Source organism: Odocoileus virginianus, chromosome 6 (genome assembly GCF_023699985.2).
Source record: "Odocoileus virginianus isolate 20LAN1187 ecotype Illinois chromosome 6, Ovbor_1.2, whole genome shotgun sequence".
NCBI classification, from domain to species: domain Eukaryota; kingdom Metazoa; phylum Chordata; class Mammalia; order Artiodactyla; family Cervidae; genus Odocoileus; species Odocoileus virginianus.
The window spans coordinates 47,188,732-47,209,425 of NC_069679.1; the positions used below are offsets into that span (position 1 = coordinate 47,188,732).

The window sequence follows — 20,694 nt, forward strand, 5'->3', positions numbered from 1 at the left end:
CACACACACAGCATAGGCTGAAAACCTTGTGACGGACAGTCTAGAAAAATCAGGGAATCCATGACATCACGCATGAAAAAGGTCTAGAGGAGTCCCTCATTCCAGGGGGCCCCTTTCGATGGTCTAGAACAAACTCGTGACGAAAAGGGGGAACCAAAATAATTTGCTGTTAGACGGCTTCTCTACCCAGTTGCAAGATATTTTTACTGTTTACATCAAATAAAATACCTAACACACTGTACTTTTAAAAAGCACTAAGGGATTTAGATTTACAGAGGTGGAATTTCCTGGTGACGGGTGTCCTCCCGAGGTCAATTGCACTGACCATCATGCAGTGTGCTTGGTAATGGATTAAAGACTCAGAGAACGAAACACACACCAGCGGTGCGTCTGAGAGAGGGATTGGGCCTTGGCCAGGAGCGGCGTCCGCCCCGCCCCGCGGCCACCCCGGCGACCGCCCCCCGGCGGCCGCAACCCGGAGGCTCCAAGGGAACTCCCGCACGTCTGCGCGCGCAATCCCGGGACAGGGGTCCGTGAGGCGCGCTATTGCCCTGGAAACCTCTGCGCGCGCACGCGCACAAGCGGAGCGTGAGGAGAAGGACCCCGCTGAGGGCTTAGCAGCGGGAGGAGGGATTTACTCTTCCCCTCGTCCGGCGCTGCCCAGAGGGTGGACGCGCGCTCCGCCCACCTCCCTCGGGCGGAGCGTCTCTTCCAGCACGCGCCCGGCTCGCGTTCTCCCCCACCCCTTTCCCCTCCCCCTCCCGCACACTTGCTCTCCTCCCGCATTTGTGCGCGGGTGCAGCAGGCGGTGGGAGCATCCGGGCATTTCCGCAGCCCAGCGGCGATCCGGGCGGCGGCGGCCGAGGAGCTCCTAAGGCCGGGACGACGTTGGGGGGAGACGAAGGGGGGGCGAGGCCTTAAGCCAGAGCCGCAGCGGGGTGGGTCCCGAGAGAGGTGGAGCGGGAAGCTCTCTCGCGGCCGGAGGAGGGCCGGGAGCAGGGCTCTTTGCGCTCCTCGCGCGTTCGCCTCACCAGCCGGGTCTCCGGAGATGCATCTGCATCAGGTCCTCACCGGAGCTGTCAACCCTGGAGACAACTGCTACTCAGTGGGCAGCGTCGAGGATGTCCCTTTCACGGTGAGCGGTAGTCCGGGAGTCTGAGGGGAAGAGGCCGCGGGCTCGACGCGGGGGCCGAAACACCTTGTCCCGAGCCCACGCCTCCTCGGTAGGCTGCGAAGCGTTGGGGGGCCCCGCCCGCGTCCTCTTTGCACCCCAGCTTAGGGGGGCGGGCCGTGGGACTGTGAGTCCTGCGACTGCTGAAGGAAATTACCCGTCTGGGGGAAGATTTGGGAATCCCCCGTATTGTCCGTCCTCAGCAAGCCGGCCCCTGGGGGTGACTGGACTAGAAGGTTCCTCGCCTAGGATGGCCCCCGGGTCTGCGGTGGAGGAAGGTGAAACCACTGAAAGCCCAGAGCGTCCGTTTCGCACCTGCTCTTGGAGGCGCAGAGACTCGGTCTGTCTCGGCGCGTGGAGGCGATGCTGCACCTGGCTCCCCCTGCCCACGGTGTTAGGGCCGCGAGGAGCCGCTGGAGCCGGTGGCTTTTAGCCCGACCCTCTGCCTCCTGATATGCAGTATCTTAATTCCCACACGAAAATGGAAAAATTCATTCTCTGCCCCCGAGAAATCTAGAATGGAATAATTAGAGTGACAGAGGCCTGGAGAGCTGTTATTTATCACGAGATCACGGTTTGGTAACCTCCCTAGATAATATTTTAATCCGTTTGCCAGGTAGGCTGGTTTGTTTATAAGATAAGGCAATGTGCAAATTTTATGACAGTGTTTTTGTTTGTGAGGTTAAAGTGTATGTAAACAGTAATGTGTTAGAACCTCTTAAAAATCTGGGTGAAACAGACATGTTTCTCAAGGAGCATGGCTGAATTAGTCCCGTTGAGAATGGGATGTTGTTTAGTATAGCCAATTCAAACCAAGCCCTGGAGCTTATTTTACCAGTAGAGAGACTCCCATGGACTAATATGAGTTTTTTGTATTAAATTCGTCCTCTTCAGAACTAAATGTAGACGATGAGACCTCGACTAAATATACATTGTTATTAATAACCATTCTGCTTAGTAAAGTTGGAAATAGTATAATGGTGTGCTTTTAAGACAAGGGAAACACTTTGTCTGCTTTCCAGAAGCATGTTTTTAAAGCTACAGAAATAAGAAAAGCTCCTGCAAAACTGCAGAATCATTATGTAGCACAGTGCATTCTGGAGCAGAAATTATCTATCATTGTGATGCTTTAGAGATAACCCCATAATACTGCTTTTTGGGCACTTTAATTGTAAATGTAATCAACTTGGCTTTGTACCAGTTTAGAATGAACCATTAGAAAATATAATTTGCTTGACTATATTGTTATACCTATCCCTGTCAATGTTGTCATCTGTGTTTTGTGTACTGGTGACCTAAAAGATCCATGTGGTGGTGAACTTGGGCTTTAAGTGTGTAGACAGTTTGGGGGATGTAGAAGATATTTCATTCTCCCCTAGTTTTGTAGCTGGAGAGGAAGTTCCCCAGGGTTAGAAGAGCAGGCTTTCTGCATTAAGAAACCAATCTGGAATCTTGGTTTATGGGGTATCTGTATACTATTATGGTGGTGGTGGTTTTTAGTTTCTATCTAGAGTAGAGAGGTGTCTTATTGTGAGGCTGGTATATAGGGCTAAACAGGTTCAGGTGCAGTCAGGAAAAGCCAGTTAATGCTGCGCAGGTGTAGGCCGCCCATGACCAGGTCCTTGGAAATAATTTTCAAATCTTTTTCCTCCTCCTTCATTAGTCTGTTCCCAAGTCTAGCTGACTCTCTGCAGTGACTATCAGATTTACCCCCCTTTCATGTCCTTAGCTTATTGTAGAACCTTATTTGTATTACTTAATATTAAGGATTTCAAAACTGGTTTTCCTGACATCTCTGATTGCTTCAGTTCATCCTCCACACAACTGCTGGTATAATAATCTTCAGATACCGTTTTACCCTGTTATTCTTGGCTCAGTAATACTTAGTTGTTCCTGATAGCTGTTTTGTGAAATTTAAACTTGTCAGATATTCTTCTGCCGTCTTTGACTTTATATTTGAGTGTGTACTCTTTATCTTGGCCCCTCTGCTACAGACATACTAATCTTCTTACTCCAGCCTACATTTTTATGTTGCAACAAGAGAATCCTTTTTGTTTTCCCAAATAATGACTCACAGTTTACCTGGTTTAGGATGGCTGCCTGTGACACTGGTCTTTTGGAATTTACACTCTTGTTGTACACCATCTCATTTTAATATCTTGGTTTTGAATGCACTGATCAGCTATAATTTTGCCTTGAACTAGAAATGACCTTTTGGGCTCTGTGAAGAACAGAGTTGCTTGAAAAAAATGAGAACAAGCTGTTTTCAGTGCTCAGGAATCAGCTACCAGTTATTTCAATGCCAGTGCTAGTACAGGGAAAAATGAAATTAAAAAAATAAAAAAATGAAATTAAAAAAAACAAACCTCCTTTATGTTAGTATGCCATTTGATTTGTACAGGAATCAGATGAAACAGCTCTAGTTCTGAGTCAAGTGACTAAAAAGGGGACCAGCCAGGGCTGTAATGGAAGTCTTGTGACTTCTCATCTGGTGGGCTTTTTTCCTGTAATATCTTTCTTTCGTGTCAGAGTGCTTGCTCTGAAGGGTGTGTTTATGTGGAAGGCTTAGACGTGGCCAGTGTAGAAGGAAAGACTGTCTTGGAGCTAGCCGGTAGTAATCTGAGGACCTTTTCAGAATTGGGCAGATCAGTTATATCAGTCTACACACAAAGTTTTTGAAAAAGAGTTAGAAGAATTTTGATGTGTTCATGACATTGTAATTGAAAAACAGTCATCTATATATATTGCACTGTGTGTGGTGGCTGTGTTGTCAGGGCATGACCTCTGCCCTGTTGACGTGGTGGTGCAGTTTGTGGTGGACGGTCCCAGTGATGAGGGTACGTTTCTCAGTGATGAGGGTACGTTTAGTGCTGGCATGTGGGCTGTGATGCCTTTCACTTGTGTTTTGACAGTTTTTTAAAACACTCCGTTGTAATTTTATAAATACACTAACATAAATGCCACCTTTAAATCGTTCTTTTCTTTTTAATATAAGTTCTGAGTTCTGGAAATATTGTTATCTTGCAATAAGCTAGGTCCCAGATAGTTCAGGGTTGATCTTCTACCATGTATGAGCTTTGTTGTACTTTTATTATGTCATCAAGACATTTCCAACTACCTTCTTATAGATAGGTAGGTAGGTGGATGTTTAAGGCTTAATGCAGCAGATAGTGTAAATTTCTCCTTATTTATGTTGCCTGTTACTCTCTGAAAATAGTCTTTAGTTTTTTAATTTTACTTTTCTGTAAGTCTAGTCAAGGCTATGGTTTTTCCAGTAGTCATTTATGGATGTGAGAGTTGGACTATAAAGAAAGCTGAGCACCAAAGAATTGATGCTTTTGAAGCTTGGTGTTGGAGAAGACTCTTGGACTGCAAGGAGATCCAGACAGTTAATCCTAAAGGAAATCAGTCTTGAATATTCATTGGAAGGACTGATGTTGAAGCTAAAACTCCAGTACTTTGGCCACCTGATGAGAAGAGCTGACTCGCTGGAAAAGCCCCTGATGCTGGGAAAGATTGAAGGCAGGAGGAAAAGGGGACGACAGAGAATAAGATGGATGGCATCACCGACTCAATGGACATGAGTTTGAGTAAACTCCAGGAGTTGGTGGTAGACAGGGAGGCCTGGCGTGCTGAAGTCCATGGGATTGCAAAGAGTCAGACACGACTGAGTAACTGAACTGAAGCATTAGAATATTAATTAAAATAATGATGGTACATGATTATTAATATCAAAATATTTTTTCACTTAAGAGGTATAGTCTATATTTTCAGACATATAGGAGGTGTTGATGTTATTTATTCTGATATGAATTCAACACACTGGAAAATATTAACAAAAATTAGCCATTTCTAGCCTCAGGAAACTTGTACTGGCAGAGATAAAAATGATGTATGTAATTACAATAGAAGGCAAATGAAAGCTATCACATGTAGTTGGGAAGATAAGAAAAGATTTCTTGGAAGATTGGTACTTAGAAAGACAGAGAGTGGTATTAGGTGTTTCTGGATGGTAAGAACAACGAATGCAGTGCACGGGACATGAGTTCAATCCCTGGCCCAGAAAGATCCCACATGCTGCGTGTAACTAAGTCCGTGTGCCACAACTACTGAGCCCATACTCACAACAACTAGAGAAAGCATGCGGGCAGCAACAAAGACCCAGAGCAGCCAAGTCAAGGAGCGGTACAATATAAAGGATGTACCTGTTTAGTTGCTCAGTTGTGTCTGACTCTCTTGCAACACCATGGACTGTAGCCTGCCAGGCTCCTTTGCCCCTGGGATTTCCCAGGCAAGAATTCTGTAGTGGGTTGCCATTTCCTCCTCAAGGAGATCTTTGCCAACCCAGGGATTGAACCCATGTCTCCTGCTTTGGCAGGAGGATTCTTTACCACTGAACCACCTGGGAAGCCCAAAGGATGCATTATTGGGTGACTTGTTCTTTCACAAAAGTGGTTAGAAAACAAACACAGGACTTAAAAAAACAAAACAAGACTTCTTTATTAATAGCAAATTCAGTTAGAATTTTGAGAAATAGGATTTTCAAACATTACCTGTGGCTTTTTACATTTCTTTGCTGCTCTGGGTCTTTGTTGCTGCCTTCATGCTTTCTCTAGTTGTGGTGAGCATGGGCTTCTTTTCTAGAGTGTGAGGGCTTCAGTAGTTGAGGCTCATGGGTTCTAGGTGCATGGGCTCAGTAGACGTGGCACTTGGGCTTAGTTGCCCTGCAGCATGTTCGATTTTCCTGGGTCAAGGATTGAACCCATGTCCTGTGCATTGGCAGGCAGATTCTTAACCACTGGACCACCAGGGAAGTCCTTTACCTATAGCTTTTTAGGAAAATGTATTTTCTGACATTCTTGACTTTTATTATTGTTTTTTTTCCCCTAGTGATGAAGTGAATGAAAAAAATCTTTTAAAGTTAGAAGATAATATTATATGCTCTTTTTTTGACATTTAGATAAATTTTAATTCTATTGTAGCATAATAGTATTCTAGTCCTAGAATTATAGCAACACCAAACTTTGAAAATAATCAGCTTGTTTATACGTTTTAACATATTTGTTGAGCACGTGGATGTGTGTGGCTCTGTGGAGATTTAAAAGAACCGAGCATAGTCCTGATTTCAGGGAGTTTATTAAAAAGTGTAAGAACCTGGTAATCTACCAGGGGAATTAAGACATATAATTCAACACAGCAATCCAACTGTGTGGTATTGTGAGGTATTAAATTCTTGTGGGAATTCAGAGGAAAAAGAGATCACTTTTGGTCGGGGGAACTGGGGAGTTGGACAGAAAAACTGCTGCTATACTGACTGGTTATCAACAGATATTAAGGACTTTACCTATGCTGAGAATAAAGCAAAAGACAGAAGTCGAGAATTTAGAGTGGACTTGTTTTCCAAGAGAAATTGGCCCATTTATTCTGGGAGAGTAGTTTCTTGTGTGTTTAAATGGATACTTCTTTTTAGAGTTTGTAGCCTTTTATTCATTGTTAGCCTTTAGGTGAATAGGAGGTGCTATAAGTTTTTTACTTATGTCCCCGTGTAGATTGTTAGCCTGCCTTTTAGAGAAGACTCTTAGCAGCTACCCTGAAACTCTGGTACAGCCCCAAATAGTGCCTCCCCAGAAATGGGAGGTGAGAGACCAACTACTCATAGGACCCTTGGTTAAATCACTGAAACTTTTTTAGGTTTATCATCTGTAGAATGAGGTTCTTAAATTAGGTTCTCTTTAAGTATTCAGGCCTTGGATGGCATTATATGGACCTCTCTAGAGATTGCCAAGGGGCAAAGAGAAAATGGAACCAGAAGCATAAAGTAACTGTGGTGAGGTGATGGGTCTGGAGTCTGTGTACACTGCCCGTCCACTTGTATGTATGTATGAAACTGTTGGTCACACTTCACAGTCAGGGAACCTGGACTTCCATTCTGGCTCAGAGATTAAGCCATACAGAGCCTTTGTGAAATAGTGGGTCTTCTTTGGGCTCACAGTTGAGAAGGAGGCTCTTGTTTATGATTGTATCCTCAACTATCTGGTCCATGGTACTATCAGAGTGCAGTGCGGAGTGGGAGATGGGGCCAGGGTGATGGTGTTCAGGGTCTCTATCCCACTAGATAGATTTACTCCTTTACTTTCTGTTCTTAGCTTTTTGGGTATTTAAAAGATGACTTTAGAAATTATCTTAAAAGATGCTATAAATGAACTTACTTACAAAACAGGAAGAGATTCATATAAAAAACAAACATGGTTATCAAAAGGGATAGTGGGGGTGGGGGAGAAAAAGGAGTTTGGGTTAACATATATACACTATTATATATAAAATGGGTAAACTGCAAGGGCCTACTGTATAACACAGGGAACTGTACTCAACATCTTACAATAACCTACAAGGGAAAAGAATCTGAAAAGGAATGCATACATGTGTATACCTGAGTCATGTTGCTGTACATTTGAAACTAACATAGCTGTGTAAATATGTAAATACTTCAATAAAAAAATTTAATATCTTTTTAAACTTGGATCTTGAGACAGAACAAATCAGTCTCAGTATTTGATCATCAAAAAGAGTATAGGATGTTGGGTTACAACCTCAAAGGCACAGTGGAAAAACAAGTCATGCCTGCCTGACCATTTTAATTTCCTTCTATGATAGAATGCAAAGCAGTGTTTAAAAGGCGATGCTAATAGAGAATATCTGTAATTCAGATTCAGTAAGGGTTTTCTAACTTGTGGCTTACTTTTTAAACAAGTTTGGAAACCAAATATTTTAATATTATGAGAAGTTTCAGGGTTTTCAATTTTTTTGAGTCTGTAGAATCCTTTTTCATTGTATTTTTGCTCTGGAACGCTAATTCATGATGTATTAGGACCTGTTATTAAGGAAGCAGGTGCAGGCTACACAGGTGCTGTGACTATAGCTCACGTAACCCTGGCACTTGATATATAACACGGGAAACCAATTGACTGTGCTTTTATTCTCAATCTTTCTCATGTTATGATTGCTAAGACTCCTTTAATGCTCTTCTTTCCCTCCATCCTAAACACAAAAAAAATATGGTTAGTTTACATCTTTTTAATGGAGAAGTCACTCAGTATAAAGGGGTCACTAAATAGAACCAGACTCCTTTAAACATGGTACGTGATAATTTGGTGTGGTGATTTGAAAGGCATAAATGACATCCTCTTAGATTATCATTGGATATGTGTTCCTTTAGGGATATTCCTCTAAAAATTGGACCCTTTCAGGAATAATAATTTAATTCATACTAAGTCATATTTTCTTCTGTGGTTTTAGAAGAAACCTAGGAAACCTGCGACTATTTGAGCATTATTCAAGGAGGCATAGAGAGACACCCCCCCAAAAAAAAGTTTTGACTCAGTCTGAATTCAGAGACACAGATAGCTTATATGGTAGCTGCAGTTCAGTAATAAGGCTGATATTTTTCTAGGAGTAATGACTTTGGTTTTGTGATATGCCAGCAGCCTCCTCATGTTTTCTCTGGCCCTGACTATGTCTCTAGTCAAGAGGATCTAATCAGAAGGAGATATTCAAATTATTATCATGTACTCTAACCATAGCATCTTTTATATGGATAAATTGTCAGTGTTTCCAGGAAAGGCCAGTTCCTCTATTGGTACTGATGATCTTAAATTGGAGGTGATTTTACCCCCACGTAAGGCGTTTGGCAGTATCTGGAGATGGGTTGTTGATAAGGTTGTGGGGGAAGGACTAGCATCTAGTGGGAAGATGCCAGTGATCCTGATCAATGTCCTATGATGTGCATGACAGCCCCCCCCCCCCCCAATGAAGAATTAGCCTGAATTGTCAATGCTGCTGCCATTATGGGAAACCCTAATTAATCCTAGGTCCCACCTACTCAAGGGTATTGCTTTCACAGTTTTTCTTTTGCTGTTCTATAAAATGGCTTTTTCTTCTTCTTTGAAATGGTTTCTTCATTTTCCTCTCCTGGTTTTCTGTTACTCCTCTAAGTACTTCTCAGCCTGACTTCAGATTGCTGTAACCAGCTGTTTCTTTGACATCTCCCTCTTGGATGTAATAGCTGTCTGATCGTATTCTCCTCCGTCAGCCTTCTCTCAATCAGTAAATGACTGCCTTATCTTTTTTCCTCCCTCAGTTCTCTTGCAATCTTTTCTTTCATTTCTACCCCAGACCTAATGTTGGCAATTTCTGTTGGCTCTTCCTCAAAATGCATCCAGAATCTGCCCACTCACCCCCTGTGCTGCTCCCACCCTGGACCAGGACACCATCATCTTTTTCCAAAATTATGGCAACAGGTTCTTAATGGGTCTCCCTGCCTTGTCTGTCTTTAGTCTTATCCTTCTTCAGTTTATTTTCAACATAATAGTTGGAATGATCCTATTACTGTATGAATCAGATCTTGTTGGTTTCTTGTTCAAAATTTTCAGATGACTTTTTTTTTCCCAGAGAAAAGACCCAAGTGCCTTCAATGCCCTTTATTGCTATTTCTTTAAGCACCTAGAACAAAAACTTGTTGGGTATAAAAAAAGTACCCAATAAATTAATAGATGAAAAAGGAGACCTTAGTATAATATGAAACATTCTTAAGTAAACATGACTACTTTTATAAGATTATTTTATGATACTTTTGATATAGGTCAATGGCAACTAGGCCATATTTATATAAATGAGTTATAGGATGGGGGCAGGGAAAGCTCAGAGAATACAATCCAGTTATAAAGCTTTATTGGTTTGGTTTAATTTGTGTGCGTGTGTGTGTGTGTGCTCAGTCATGTCTGACTCTTTGTGATACTATGGACTGTAGCCTGCCAGGGTCCTCTGTCTGTGGGATTTTCTAGGCAAGAATAGTGGAGTGGGTTGCCATTCCCTGCTCTAGGGGATCTTCCCAGCCCAGGACTCAAACGCGTATCTCTTGCATTTCCTGCATCGGCAGGCAGATTTTTTTTACCCCTGAGCCGCCTGGGAAGCTCCTGGTTTAATCTAAGGATGCATATGCCCATTAAGCAGTTCTAAAATTTTCACAGTTGTGTTTTTAAAAGGCTCTTAATACCTAAAAAATAAGAGATTAGCCTAATACCTGGACTGTAGGGATTCTGTATTTTAAGTTACAGGTTTTAAAAAATAGCTGATGTGGAGTGGGGCCTGAAATTGAAAATTGAGGAGTCCAACAAAGACTTGATTGAGGTGGTTGCCCCACATGGTGGTAAACTGAACTCAGCCAAAGCAGTATTCCTGATTAGAAACAAGATTTTTTTCGGAAAGTAATTTTAAGAATGTTGAGAATTTCCTGGCGGTCTAGTGGTTAGGACTCCATGCTTTCACCTGGTGGGGGATAACCTTGGGGCACTGACAAAAAAAGAAAAAAGAATGTGCTAATAAATACACTCGTGGAACATTTAAACATGGCTATCATTTTATGCTGAAAAAATTTTATATAATCAAAAGGCCAGTTTGGCCATTAAAACCAAAAGCAAACAAAAGTCATTAAGAACTCGATTTTTTGTTTTAATACTATTAATATGGTATCTAGTATTAAAAACACAACAGTGCAAACAATGATGAAATATAGAAAGTGGAAAGGGGAGTTTCCCTTTTCCCAGTAGAATTTTGTTTAGCCTAACTTCCTGGTTATCTTTGAAAAAATATTTGAGTGCTTAAGCATTGTGCATACCCTCTAAGGCAAACCAGCTATTAAAAATGCACTGTTGTATACTGTTGGTGTGTATTGTTATTAGCTGTAAACTAGTAAAATTGCTAAAGTGGTTGAACAGTAGCTCTTCTTTCTGGCAATATTTAATAGGGCCAGTTGTATGTGGTTGATATATAGAAACATTTTTTTTTTTAAATGAAAGGATTAATATTCATCTTGTATGTTAAAGTGTTATATGAAATGAAGCGTTTTACAATTTAGATTTGATATAGGAATTTTGAATCTCAGAATTAAAGAATATAGTGAAAGCCACACAGCAAAACCTGTGGTAGGATTAAGACTGGAACTAGTAAGCAGATGGGATCTAATTAAACTTAAAAGCTGTTGCATAGCAAAGGAAATCATTAACAAAGGGAAAAGACATCCTGTGTAATGGAAAATATTTGCAAATGATGTGACTGACAAAGGATTAATGTCCAAAATATATAGGTTAAGAAAAATAAAAAAACAAACAACCCAATAAAAAAATGAGCAGAAGACCTGAGTAGACGTTTCTTTGTTTTTGTTTTTCCCAAAGAAGACATACCTTCCAAAGAAGGCTAACAGGCACATAATTATCAATGCTGAACTTTTTTTTTTTTCATCAGAGAACTGCAAATTAGAACAGCAGTGACATATCATCTCACACCTATCAGAATGGCTGTCATCAAAAAGTCTACAAATAATGAATGTTGGAGAGAATGTAGAAAAAAAGAAACCCTTGTACACTCTTGGTAGAAATGTAATGGTGGTGTGGCTACTATGGAAAACAGTGTGGAAGTTCTTCAGAAAATGAAAACTATCATATAGTTCCATGCCTGAGTATATATCCAGAAAAAATGAAAACACCAAATTGAAAAGACACCGTCATCCTGATGTTTATTTATATTATAGCTGGGATATGGAAGCAACCTAAATGTCCCATCAGTAGACAAATGGATAAAGAAGACGTGGGGTTTGTGTGTTTGTATATATACACATATACATATACAATAAAATAGTACTCAGCCATAAAAAAGAATGAAATTCTACCCTCTGCAGCAGTGTGGATGAACCTATGAATACTATGCTTAGGGTTGTTGATGTTTAGTTGCTAGCTGTGTTCCACTTTTTTGTGACACCCTGGGCTGTAGCCTGCCAGTCTCCTTTGTCTACAGAATTTCCCAGGCAAGAATACTGGAGTGGGTTGCCATTTCCTTCTCAAGGGGATTTTTCCTGACCCAGAGATGGAACCCATGTCTCCTGCTTGGCAGGTGGATTCTTTACCACTGAGCCACCTGGGAAGCCCCATGTTTAGTCAGGTGAGTCAGGTAAAGACAAACACTTCATGATGTTACATGTGGAATCTAAAAAATAATATAAACAAATGGTATGCAAAAATGAAAACAGAGGCAGACTCAGAGAAAATAAACTAGTGGTTACCAAAGGGGAGGGGTAAGGCGGGAGGCAAATGAGGAAAACGGGATTAAGAAATACAGAGTACTGTATATATTGGGTTACCCAAAAAGTTCGTTTGGGTTCCCAAATGAACTTTTTGGGCAACCCAATAGAATAGGTAAGCATCAGGGATATATTGTAAAGCACAGGGAATTATAGCTTTTTATCTTGTAATAATTTTTAATGTGGTATAATTTAAAATACAAAAATGTTTTTATGTTTGCTGAAGAGACTCTTCTCCATTGTGTATTCTTGCCGCCTCTGTTGATTAATTGATGGTAGGTGTGTCAGTTTATTTCTGGGCTATTTTGTTTCATTGATGTATATGGCTGTTTCTGTGCCAATACCACAGTGTTTGATTACTGTAGCTTAATAGTATCGTCTGAAGTCTGGGAGGATTCAAATTATGTTTCTTCTTGATTCTGTTTTGGCAGGCTATATGTTTCTAGAAACTTGTCCATTTCTTCTTGGTTGTACTTTTTTTTTTTTTTTTGGCATTTAGCTGTTAATATTTTCTTACGGTATTTTGTATTTCTGTGATTTTGGTTGCTATTTCTCCTCTTTCATTTTTTATTTTGTTTATTTGGCTCCTCTCTCTTTCCTTCATGGTAAGCCTGGCCAGAGGTCTATTTTTATCTTTTCAGAAAATCAGATCTTGGTATTATTGACTTTTCTATTTTTTTAATCTCTATTTATTTCCTCTCTGATTTTTATTATTTCCTCCCTTCTACTGACTTTAGGTTTTGTGTTTCTTTCTTGAAAGACATTTTTGCTAGGTTGAGGATGGCAATATTTTCTTTTTAGCATCTTGAAGATGTCACTCCATTGTCTTCTGGCCTCCACTGCTTGTGTTGAGAAGTTAGCTGCCAGCCTGTTGCTCCTTTGGAAGTTTTATTTTTGCTTTTCCCCCCTCTAACTGCTTCTAAGATTTTTCTTGTCTTTCTGGAGTTTAACTGTGTTGCATCTAAGTGTGCCTTTTTTTTTTTTTAAATCTTCTTTGGGACTTTTGAGATTTTTGAACCTATGAGTTGATGTGTTTCATCAAATCTGGAAATTTTTCAGCTAATAGTTCACTGAATATTGTCTCTGCCCCATTGCCCTCATGAGACTAATATATTAAACATATATTAGACTTTTAGCTCTATGTCTAAAACTATCTCTACTGTATTTTCATTGTTTTCAGAAATCAACTAATTGGTTTTTTCTAAATCCATTTGCTAATCCTATCTTAAGTAATACATAATTTGCTCTATTGTATTTACTGCACTGGCTAGTCCTAGATTTTGTTTTTTGTATGTGCATTATAGGATTGAAAAAAATGTTCCTTTTTTTCTGAAAGTTTTTATCACAAAGACATGTTGAATATCGTCAAATTTTTTTTCATTGATATGATCATGTGATGTTTTCGTTAAGCTGTTAGTGTGATAAGTTATTGTGATATTTTTCAAATTGAATTAGCTTTGTATTGCTGATATAAATCCCACTTGGTTATGGTATGTATTATCTTTATTACATAGGACTGGATTTGATTTGCTAATATTCTGTTGACTGTTTTTGCATCTGTGTTCATTCTTGACCCATTGTCTTTTCCCCTCATGTTATTTTTTTTAGTTTCGGTATCATTGTAATGCTGGTTTTGTAAAATGAGTTTGTGTTTCTTCCTTTTCTGTTTTCTATCAGGGATCAGGTAGAGTTGGTATCATTCTGTAAGTTCTTTAACAGTTAAAGAATTATTAAGGTAATTAATTCATCTTGGGTGTGTTTTTGTAGTTTCTCATTTTGGAGGAATTAGTCTTTTTCTTCTATTTCACTGTTAGATTTATGTGTGTAGAGTTGTTAATAGTATCTTTTTAATGTTTGCAAGGTTAGTACTGATATTCTTTCTTTTATTCTTGATATTTGTAACTTGTGTCTTCTTCCTTTCTGTGTATACTTCTAGAGGTTTGTAAGTTAAATTGAACTTTTTCAAAGAACTGTATTTTAAAAAATAATTTATTTTAAATTGAAGGATAATTGCTTTACAATATTGTATTGATTTCTGTCATACATCAGCATGAATCAGCATAGGTATACATGTGTCCCCTCCCTCTTGAGTCTCCCTCCCACTTCCTACCCCATCCCTCTGGGTTGTCAAGAGAGCCTCATTGAGTTCCCTGAATCATACAGCAAATTCCCATTGGCCATCTATTTTACATGTGGTACTGTATATGTTTCCATGCTATCCTTTCCATTTGTCCCTCTGGCCCTGTATCCACAAGTCTGTTCTCTATGTCTGCATCTCCATTGCTTCCCAGCAATAAGTTCATCAGTACTGTCTTTCTAGATTACATAAATATGCACTAAAATATGATATTTGTTTTTCTCTGACTTACTTCATTCTATGTAATAGGCTCTAGGTTCACCTGTCTCAGTAGCACTGACTCAAATGCATTCCTTTCTATGGCTGAGTAGTATTCCATTGTATGTGTGTGTGTGTGTGTATATATATATATATATACACACACACACACACACACACGACAGCTTCTTTATCTAGTCCTCTGTTGATGGACATCTGGGTTGCTTCTGTGTCCTAGCTGTTGTAAATAGTGCTGCAGTGAATAGTGGGAAACATGTGTCTTTTTCAGTTATGGTTTTCTTAGGGTATATGCCCAGCAGTGGGATTGCTGGGTCATATGGTAGTGTTATTCCTAGTTTTTTAAGGAATCTACATAATGTTCTGTTCTCCATAATGTTCATAGTTGTATCAGTATACTTCCCCACCAACAGTGTAAGAGGGTTCCCCTTTCTCCACACCCTCTCCAGCATTTATTGTTTATAGATTTTTTTTCTCTCTTTTTGATAATGGCCATTCTGACCGGGTGTGAGGTGATAGTTCATTGTAGTTTTGATTTGCATTTCTCTAATAATGAGCAAGGTTGAACATCTTTTCATGTGTTTATTAGCCATCTGTATGTCTTCTTTAGAGAAATGTCTGTTTAGGTCTTTTGCCCACTTTTGGATTTGCTTGTTTTTCTGGTATTGAGTTGTAAGAGCTGCTTGTATATTTTGAAAGTTAATCCTTTGTCAGTTGTTTCATTTGCTTTTATTTTCTCCTATTCTGAGGGTTGTCTTTTCACTTTGTTTATAGTTTCCTTTGCTGTGCAAACACTTTTAAGTTTAATTAGGTTCCACTTTTATTTTTTATTTTATTTCATTACACTAGGAGATGGGTCATAGAACATCTTGCTGTGATTCATGTCATGGAGTGTTCTGCCTGTGTTTTCCTCTAAGACTTTTATGTAGTTTTTGTCTTACATTTAGGTCTTTAATCCATTTTGAGTTTATCTTTGTGTATTGTGTTAGGAAGTGTTTTAATTTCATTCTTTTACACATAGCTATCCAGTTTTCCCAGCATTTCTTATTGAAGAGACTGTCTTCTTTCCATTGTATATTCTTGCCTCCTTTGTCAAACATAAGGTGCCCATAGGTGTGCGGGTTTATCTCTCGGCTTTCTATCTTGTATCATTGGTCTACATTTCTGTTTTTATGTGAGTACCATACTGTCTTGATGACTGTAGCTTTGTAGTATAATCTGAAGTCAGGAAAGTTGATTCCTCCAGCTCCATTCTTCTTTCTCAAGATTGTTTTGATTATATGGGGTCTTTTGTATTTTGTATTTCCATACGAGTTGTGAAATTTTTGCTTCTAGTTATGTGAAAAGTGACACTGGTAATTTGATAGGGATTGCATTGAATCTGTAGATTGCATTTGGTAGTATAGCCATTTTCACAATATTGATTCTTCCAACCCAGGAACATGGAATATCTCTCCATCTGTTTATGTTGTCTTTGATTTCTTTAATCAGTGTCTTACAGTTTTCTGTATGCAGCTCTTTTGTCTCCTTAGGTAGATTTATTCCTAGGCATTTTATTCTTTTTGTTGCAGTTGTAAATGGGATTGAGTCCTTAATTTCTCCTTAATTTCTTAATTTCTGATTTTCTGTTGTTAATGTGTAGGATGCAAGTGATTTCTGTGTACTGATTTTGATTCCTGTGACTTTACTGTGTTCACTGATTAACTCTAGTAGTATCTTTAGGGTTTTCTATGTATGATATCAAGTCATCTGCAAACAATAGAGTTTTACTTGTTCTTTTCCAATCTGGATTCCTTTTATTTCTTTTTCTGCTCTGATTGCCATAGCTAGGACCTCCAAAACTGTGTTGAATAATAGGGGCAGGAATGGGTACCCTTGTCTTGTTCCTGATCTCAGAAGGAATGCTTTCAGTTTTTCACCATTCAGAATAATGTTTGCTGTGGGTTTATCATATATGGCCTTTATTATGTTTAGGTAGATTCCTTCTCTGCCCATTTTTTGAAGAGTTTTTATCATCATGGATGCTGAATTTTGTCAAAAGCTTTTTATGCATCTATTGATTATCATATGGTTTTTATCTTTCAGTTTGTTAATATGGTGTATCACATTGATTGATTTGCTTATATTGAAGAATCCCAGGGATTACATCCCGGGGATAAGCCAAATTTGATCATAGTGTAGAAGAAAGTCACCCAGTCATGTCTGACTTTGCAACCCCATGGACTATACAGTCCATGGAATTCTCTAGGCCAGAATACTGGAGTGGGTAGCCTTTCCCTTCTCCAGGGGATCTTCCCAACCCAGGGATCGAACCCAGGTCTCCCACACTGCAGGCCGATTTTTTACCAGCTACGCCACAAGGGAAGCCCAAGAATACTGGAGTGGGTAGCCTATCCCTTCTCCAGCGGATCTTCCTGACCCAGGAATTGAACTGGAGTCTCCTGCATTGCAGGCGGATTCTTTACCAACTGAAGTATGAGAGAAGCCTGATCATAGTATATGGTCTTTTTGATGACTTGCTGAATTTTGTATGCTAGTATCTTGTTGAGGATTTTTACATGTATGTTCCTCAGTGATATTGACTTGTAATTTTCTTTTTTGTGTGTGATGTCTTTGTCTGGTTTTGCCATCAGGGTGATGGTGGCCTTGTAGAATGAGTTTGAAAGTATTTCTTCTTCTACAAGTTTTGGAAAGAGTTTCAGAAGGATAGGCATTAGCTCTTTTCTCAGTGTTTGATAGAATTCACCTGTGAGGCCATCTGGCTGTGAGCTTTTGTTTTTTGATCACTGTTTTGATTTCAGTGCTTGTAATTGGCTTGTTTGTAATTTCTATTTCTTCATGGTTCAGTCTTGGAAGGTTGAACTCTTCTGAAAATCTGTCCATTTCTTCCAGGTTGTCCATTTTATTGGCATATAGTTGTTTGTAATAGTCTCTCATGATCCTTTCAAAGAACTAGATTTTTATTTTGTTCATATCATATATTGTTTTCCTTTTGTCACAGGACGACAATTTCCTGTTCATTGATTTTTCCTTTTATCTTTATTATTTCCTGACTACTGCATGCTTTGAATTTGTTTTGCTCTTTTTCAAATTGATTAAGATGGAAGCTTATATTACTGGTCTGAGGATATTCATATTTCTATGGCATTTTTATAGTAGTCACTTTAACATCTATGTGTGATAATTTAAAAACCTGTCTATGGATTGTCTTTTCCCATATGAGATTTTCATAGCTGTTTGTATGCGAGTAATTTCGCATTGAACCTGGGCTGTTTAAAATATTGTGTTATGAGACACAGTATTTAGGTTTTGTGTAAATTCTGTGGAGGATGTTAATTCAGCAGGCAGTCAGCTTATTTGGGTTCAGGTCAAAAGGTCTGACCAGCCTTCTATAGGTTGTAGTTTCAGTGTGAATTCCATTTTCAAGGGCCTTGCAGTGCTGTTTGAAGATAACCTGTATATATGCAACAAGTGGCCAGTATACAGTAAGACCTGGGCAGTGGTCTTGCCAGTAGTTCAGATCCCCAGGGTGTTTATTCTGCTGTTTTAGGTATGATCTATGCATGTGCTGCCCAGGGATGAGCCCAGAAATTTATAAAAATGTTTATTGGATTGTTCTTCTGAGCTCTTCCCTTTTTGTGATTTCTCTGATGCTTTCTGGTTTGCTGGGGCTCCCCTTGGTGGTTCTCTGGCTGAAAAGCTGAGAGTTTAGTTACCCTGCTCTGTGCTTCCTGTAACTGTGTTCAGTGCCAAATAGCAGTAGGACAGAGAAAGGAGAAAAGTACCAGGGATTTCCCCGAGTCTTGTGGGATTATAGCTCCTCCTGTTGGAGCTCTGAGATTGCTTGGGGACTGATATATGAGAAAATGGAGAAAAGAACAGAATAAATGGGGAATTTTCTCTCCCTCTCTTGGAAAATTGAGAGTCTCTTTTCCTACTTCTTGAGCCAAAAGTAAATTAATGGTCCTGGAGCTCTTTTTTTTTGTGTGTTCTGGTTTCATCTGAACTTTAAACTCTCTGCTAGTACAGTAAATTTTATATTTTGTTCTTTCCCAGTTCACCTGCTGTCATTTACTTTTCAGAGTTTTAAAATATTTATTCCATGCCCTTTGTCCATGTTTTAATAGCTGCATTCAGTGGGAGAGACATACTGTTGTCCTTACTTGGACCTGAAACTATGATACTCTTTTTCATATCGTCAGAAAATATCAAGGATCAGCAATAAATCTAATAATATATGTAGAAGATTCCTATGGGCAGAATTTAATAAGATTTTATTGAGTAACCTAAATAACAGGAGGTAGATACCATGTGTATGGACTGGGAGAATCAGTACTGTAAAGGTATCAATTATTTCCAAGCTGATTTATAACTTTGATGTGTTCCCAGCCAAAAATTTAAGAGGATTTGTGAAATTTGATGGAAGAGTTCTAAATTTTATGAAAATAGATATTTTCTGTTACGAGAATAGAGCAGTCTTTCTTCAGATGAAAGGACTTCTGCCAGCCCAAGATTTATAAAGTAGTAGGCATTAAGGTAGTGTGGTGTTGGTGGCCTAAAAATATACCAGAGTAACAAAACAGAGCACAAGAAACAGACTCACACATGCCGTGATGCTTTTTTTTTTTTGCCATGCCGTGCGACATATGGGATCTTAGATCCCCTGTTGGGAGTCAAACCTGTGCCCCCGTGCAGTGGAAGCTCAGAGTCTTAACACACTGGACCACCAGGGAATTCCCAATTGATGCTTGATTTGGTACAATAGTATAGAATGGTTGATTGTCTTAGTCAGTAGTACTGAGACATTTTCTTATTTATATAGGGAAAAAAAAGAAACTTGGCCTCTATCTCATGCCATACTGAAAAGTGAACTCCAGGTAGGTTACAGATCTAGTATGAAAGAACAGTAAAGCTCTTAGAAGGCTTTATTGTCTATAAATTTATTCATGACCTTTGGGCTTCAAAATATTTCTTAAACAAAACACCAAATATACTACAATTGTATATAAATAAATTTATTTATGATATGAACCAGGTTTCATATGTATATGTGTGTATCTATATATTTATATGTTATGTGTTTATAATGTGTAAATTTGTGTATATATTTGTATATTTAGAGAGCAAGAGAGGGAGAGAGCAATGATGTATAGGTATGGAGACATATAGATATGGTGGGAATGTATGTATGTCCTGGATGTTGTTGCTTCTAAACCTTTCAATGGAGAGTTGAAAATGTATGTGGGTGTCTGTGTATATATACACGTGCATTTGTGAATGTACGCATGTGCACACACAGACATACCTGTTTCCCAGTCAGCTGAGAGGGGCCTGCATGCAGTTGGTACTCCAGTAGCAGAAACGACTGGCATCAAGACCTTGGTTTCTAAATGCCATTTTCCACTGAAAGGAAACAACATTGGAGAAACATGATTTTAGGTTGGATGATAAGCCTAGATGGAACCTGAAATCTCTTATGCCAGAAAATAAGGAATTGTTCAAAGAATGGTGAGAATATGTCAAAAGAACACAGGGCTAGCTTGAAGGATTCCTACCGACCAAGTCTGGGACAACTGGAATATGAAAATAAGTGATGGTAGTAGATTACCACCCTTTGAATGAGGTAAGAATCCATGATCTTTAATATAAAAAATGCAAAAATCATTAAGAAAACTCAAGGGGAAGAAATAAATTAGGAATTTGGAATTAACATATTCACACTACTATATATGAAACAGGTAAATAGCAATGTCCTACTGTATAGCACAGGTAACTATAATCAATATCTTCTAATAAACTTTAGTGGAAAAGAATATGAAGAAGAATATATGTATGTGTAACTGAATCACTTTGCTGTACACCAGAAACTAACACAGTGTTGTAAATCAGCTACTCTTTAACTGTGCTTCAATTAAAAAAAATAAGAGGAATTCCTTGGTGATTCAGTAGTTAAGACTCCATGCTGTCACTGCCAAGTGCCTGGGTTCGATGCCTAGTCAGGGAACTAAAATCCCATAAGCTACCCAGCATGGACAAAAA

At 39.2% G+C, this 20,694-nt stretch overlaps 1 protein-coding gene across 2 annotated transcripts in view; it reads left to right on the forward strand.

Annotated features, from left to right (window-relative positions):
- Positions 1-515: 515 nt before the first annotated feature.
- Positions 516-20,694, forward strand: part of DMXL2 (Dmx like 2) — a 169,825-nt gene continuing 149,646 nt past the window's right edge. The window contains exon 1 of one of the 2 annotated variants that reach the window (XM_020869203.2): positions 516-1,135. In XM_020869203.2, the coding sequence (XP_020724862.2) occupies positions 1,049-1,135 (87 nt within the window). In that variant the 5' untranslated portion in view covers positions 516-1,048. The remainder of the gene's footprint in view (positions 1,136-20,694) is intronic. The other variant, XM_020869204.2, reaches the window with a different exon arrangement.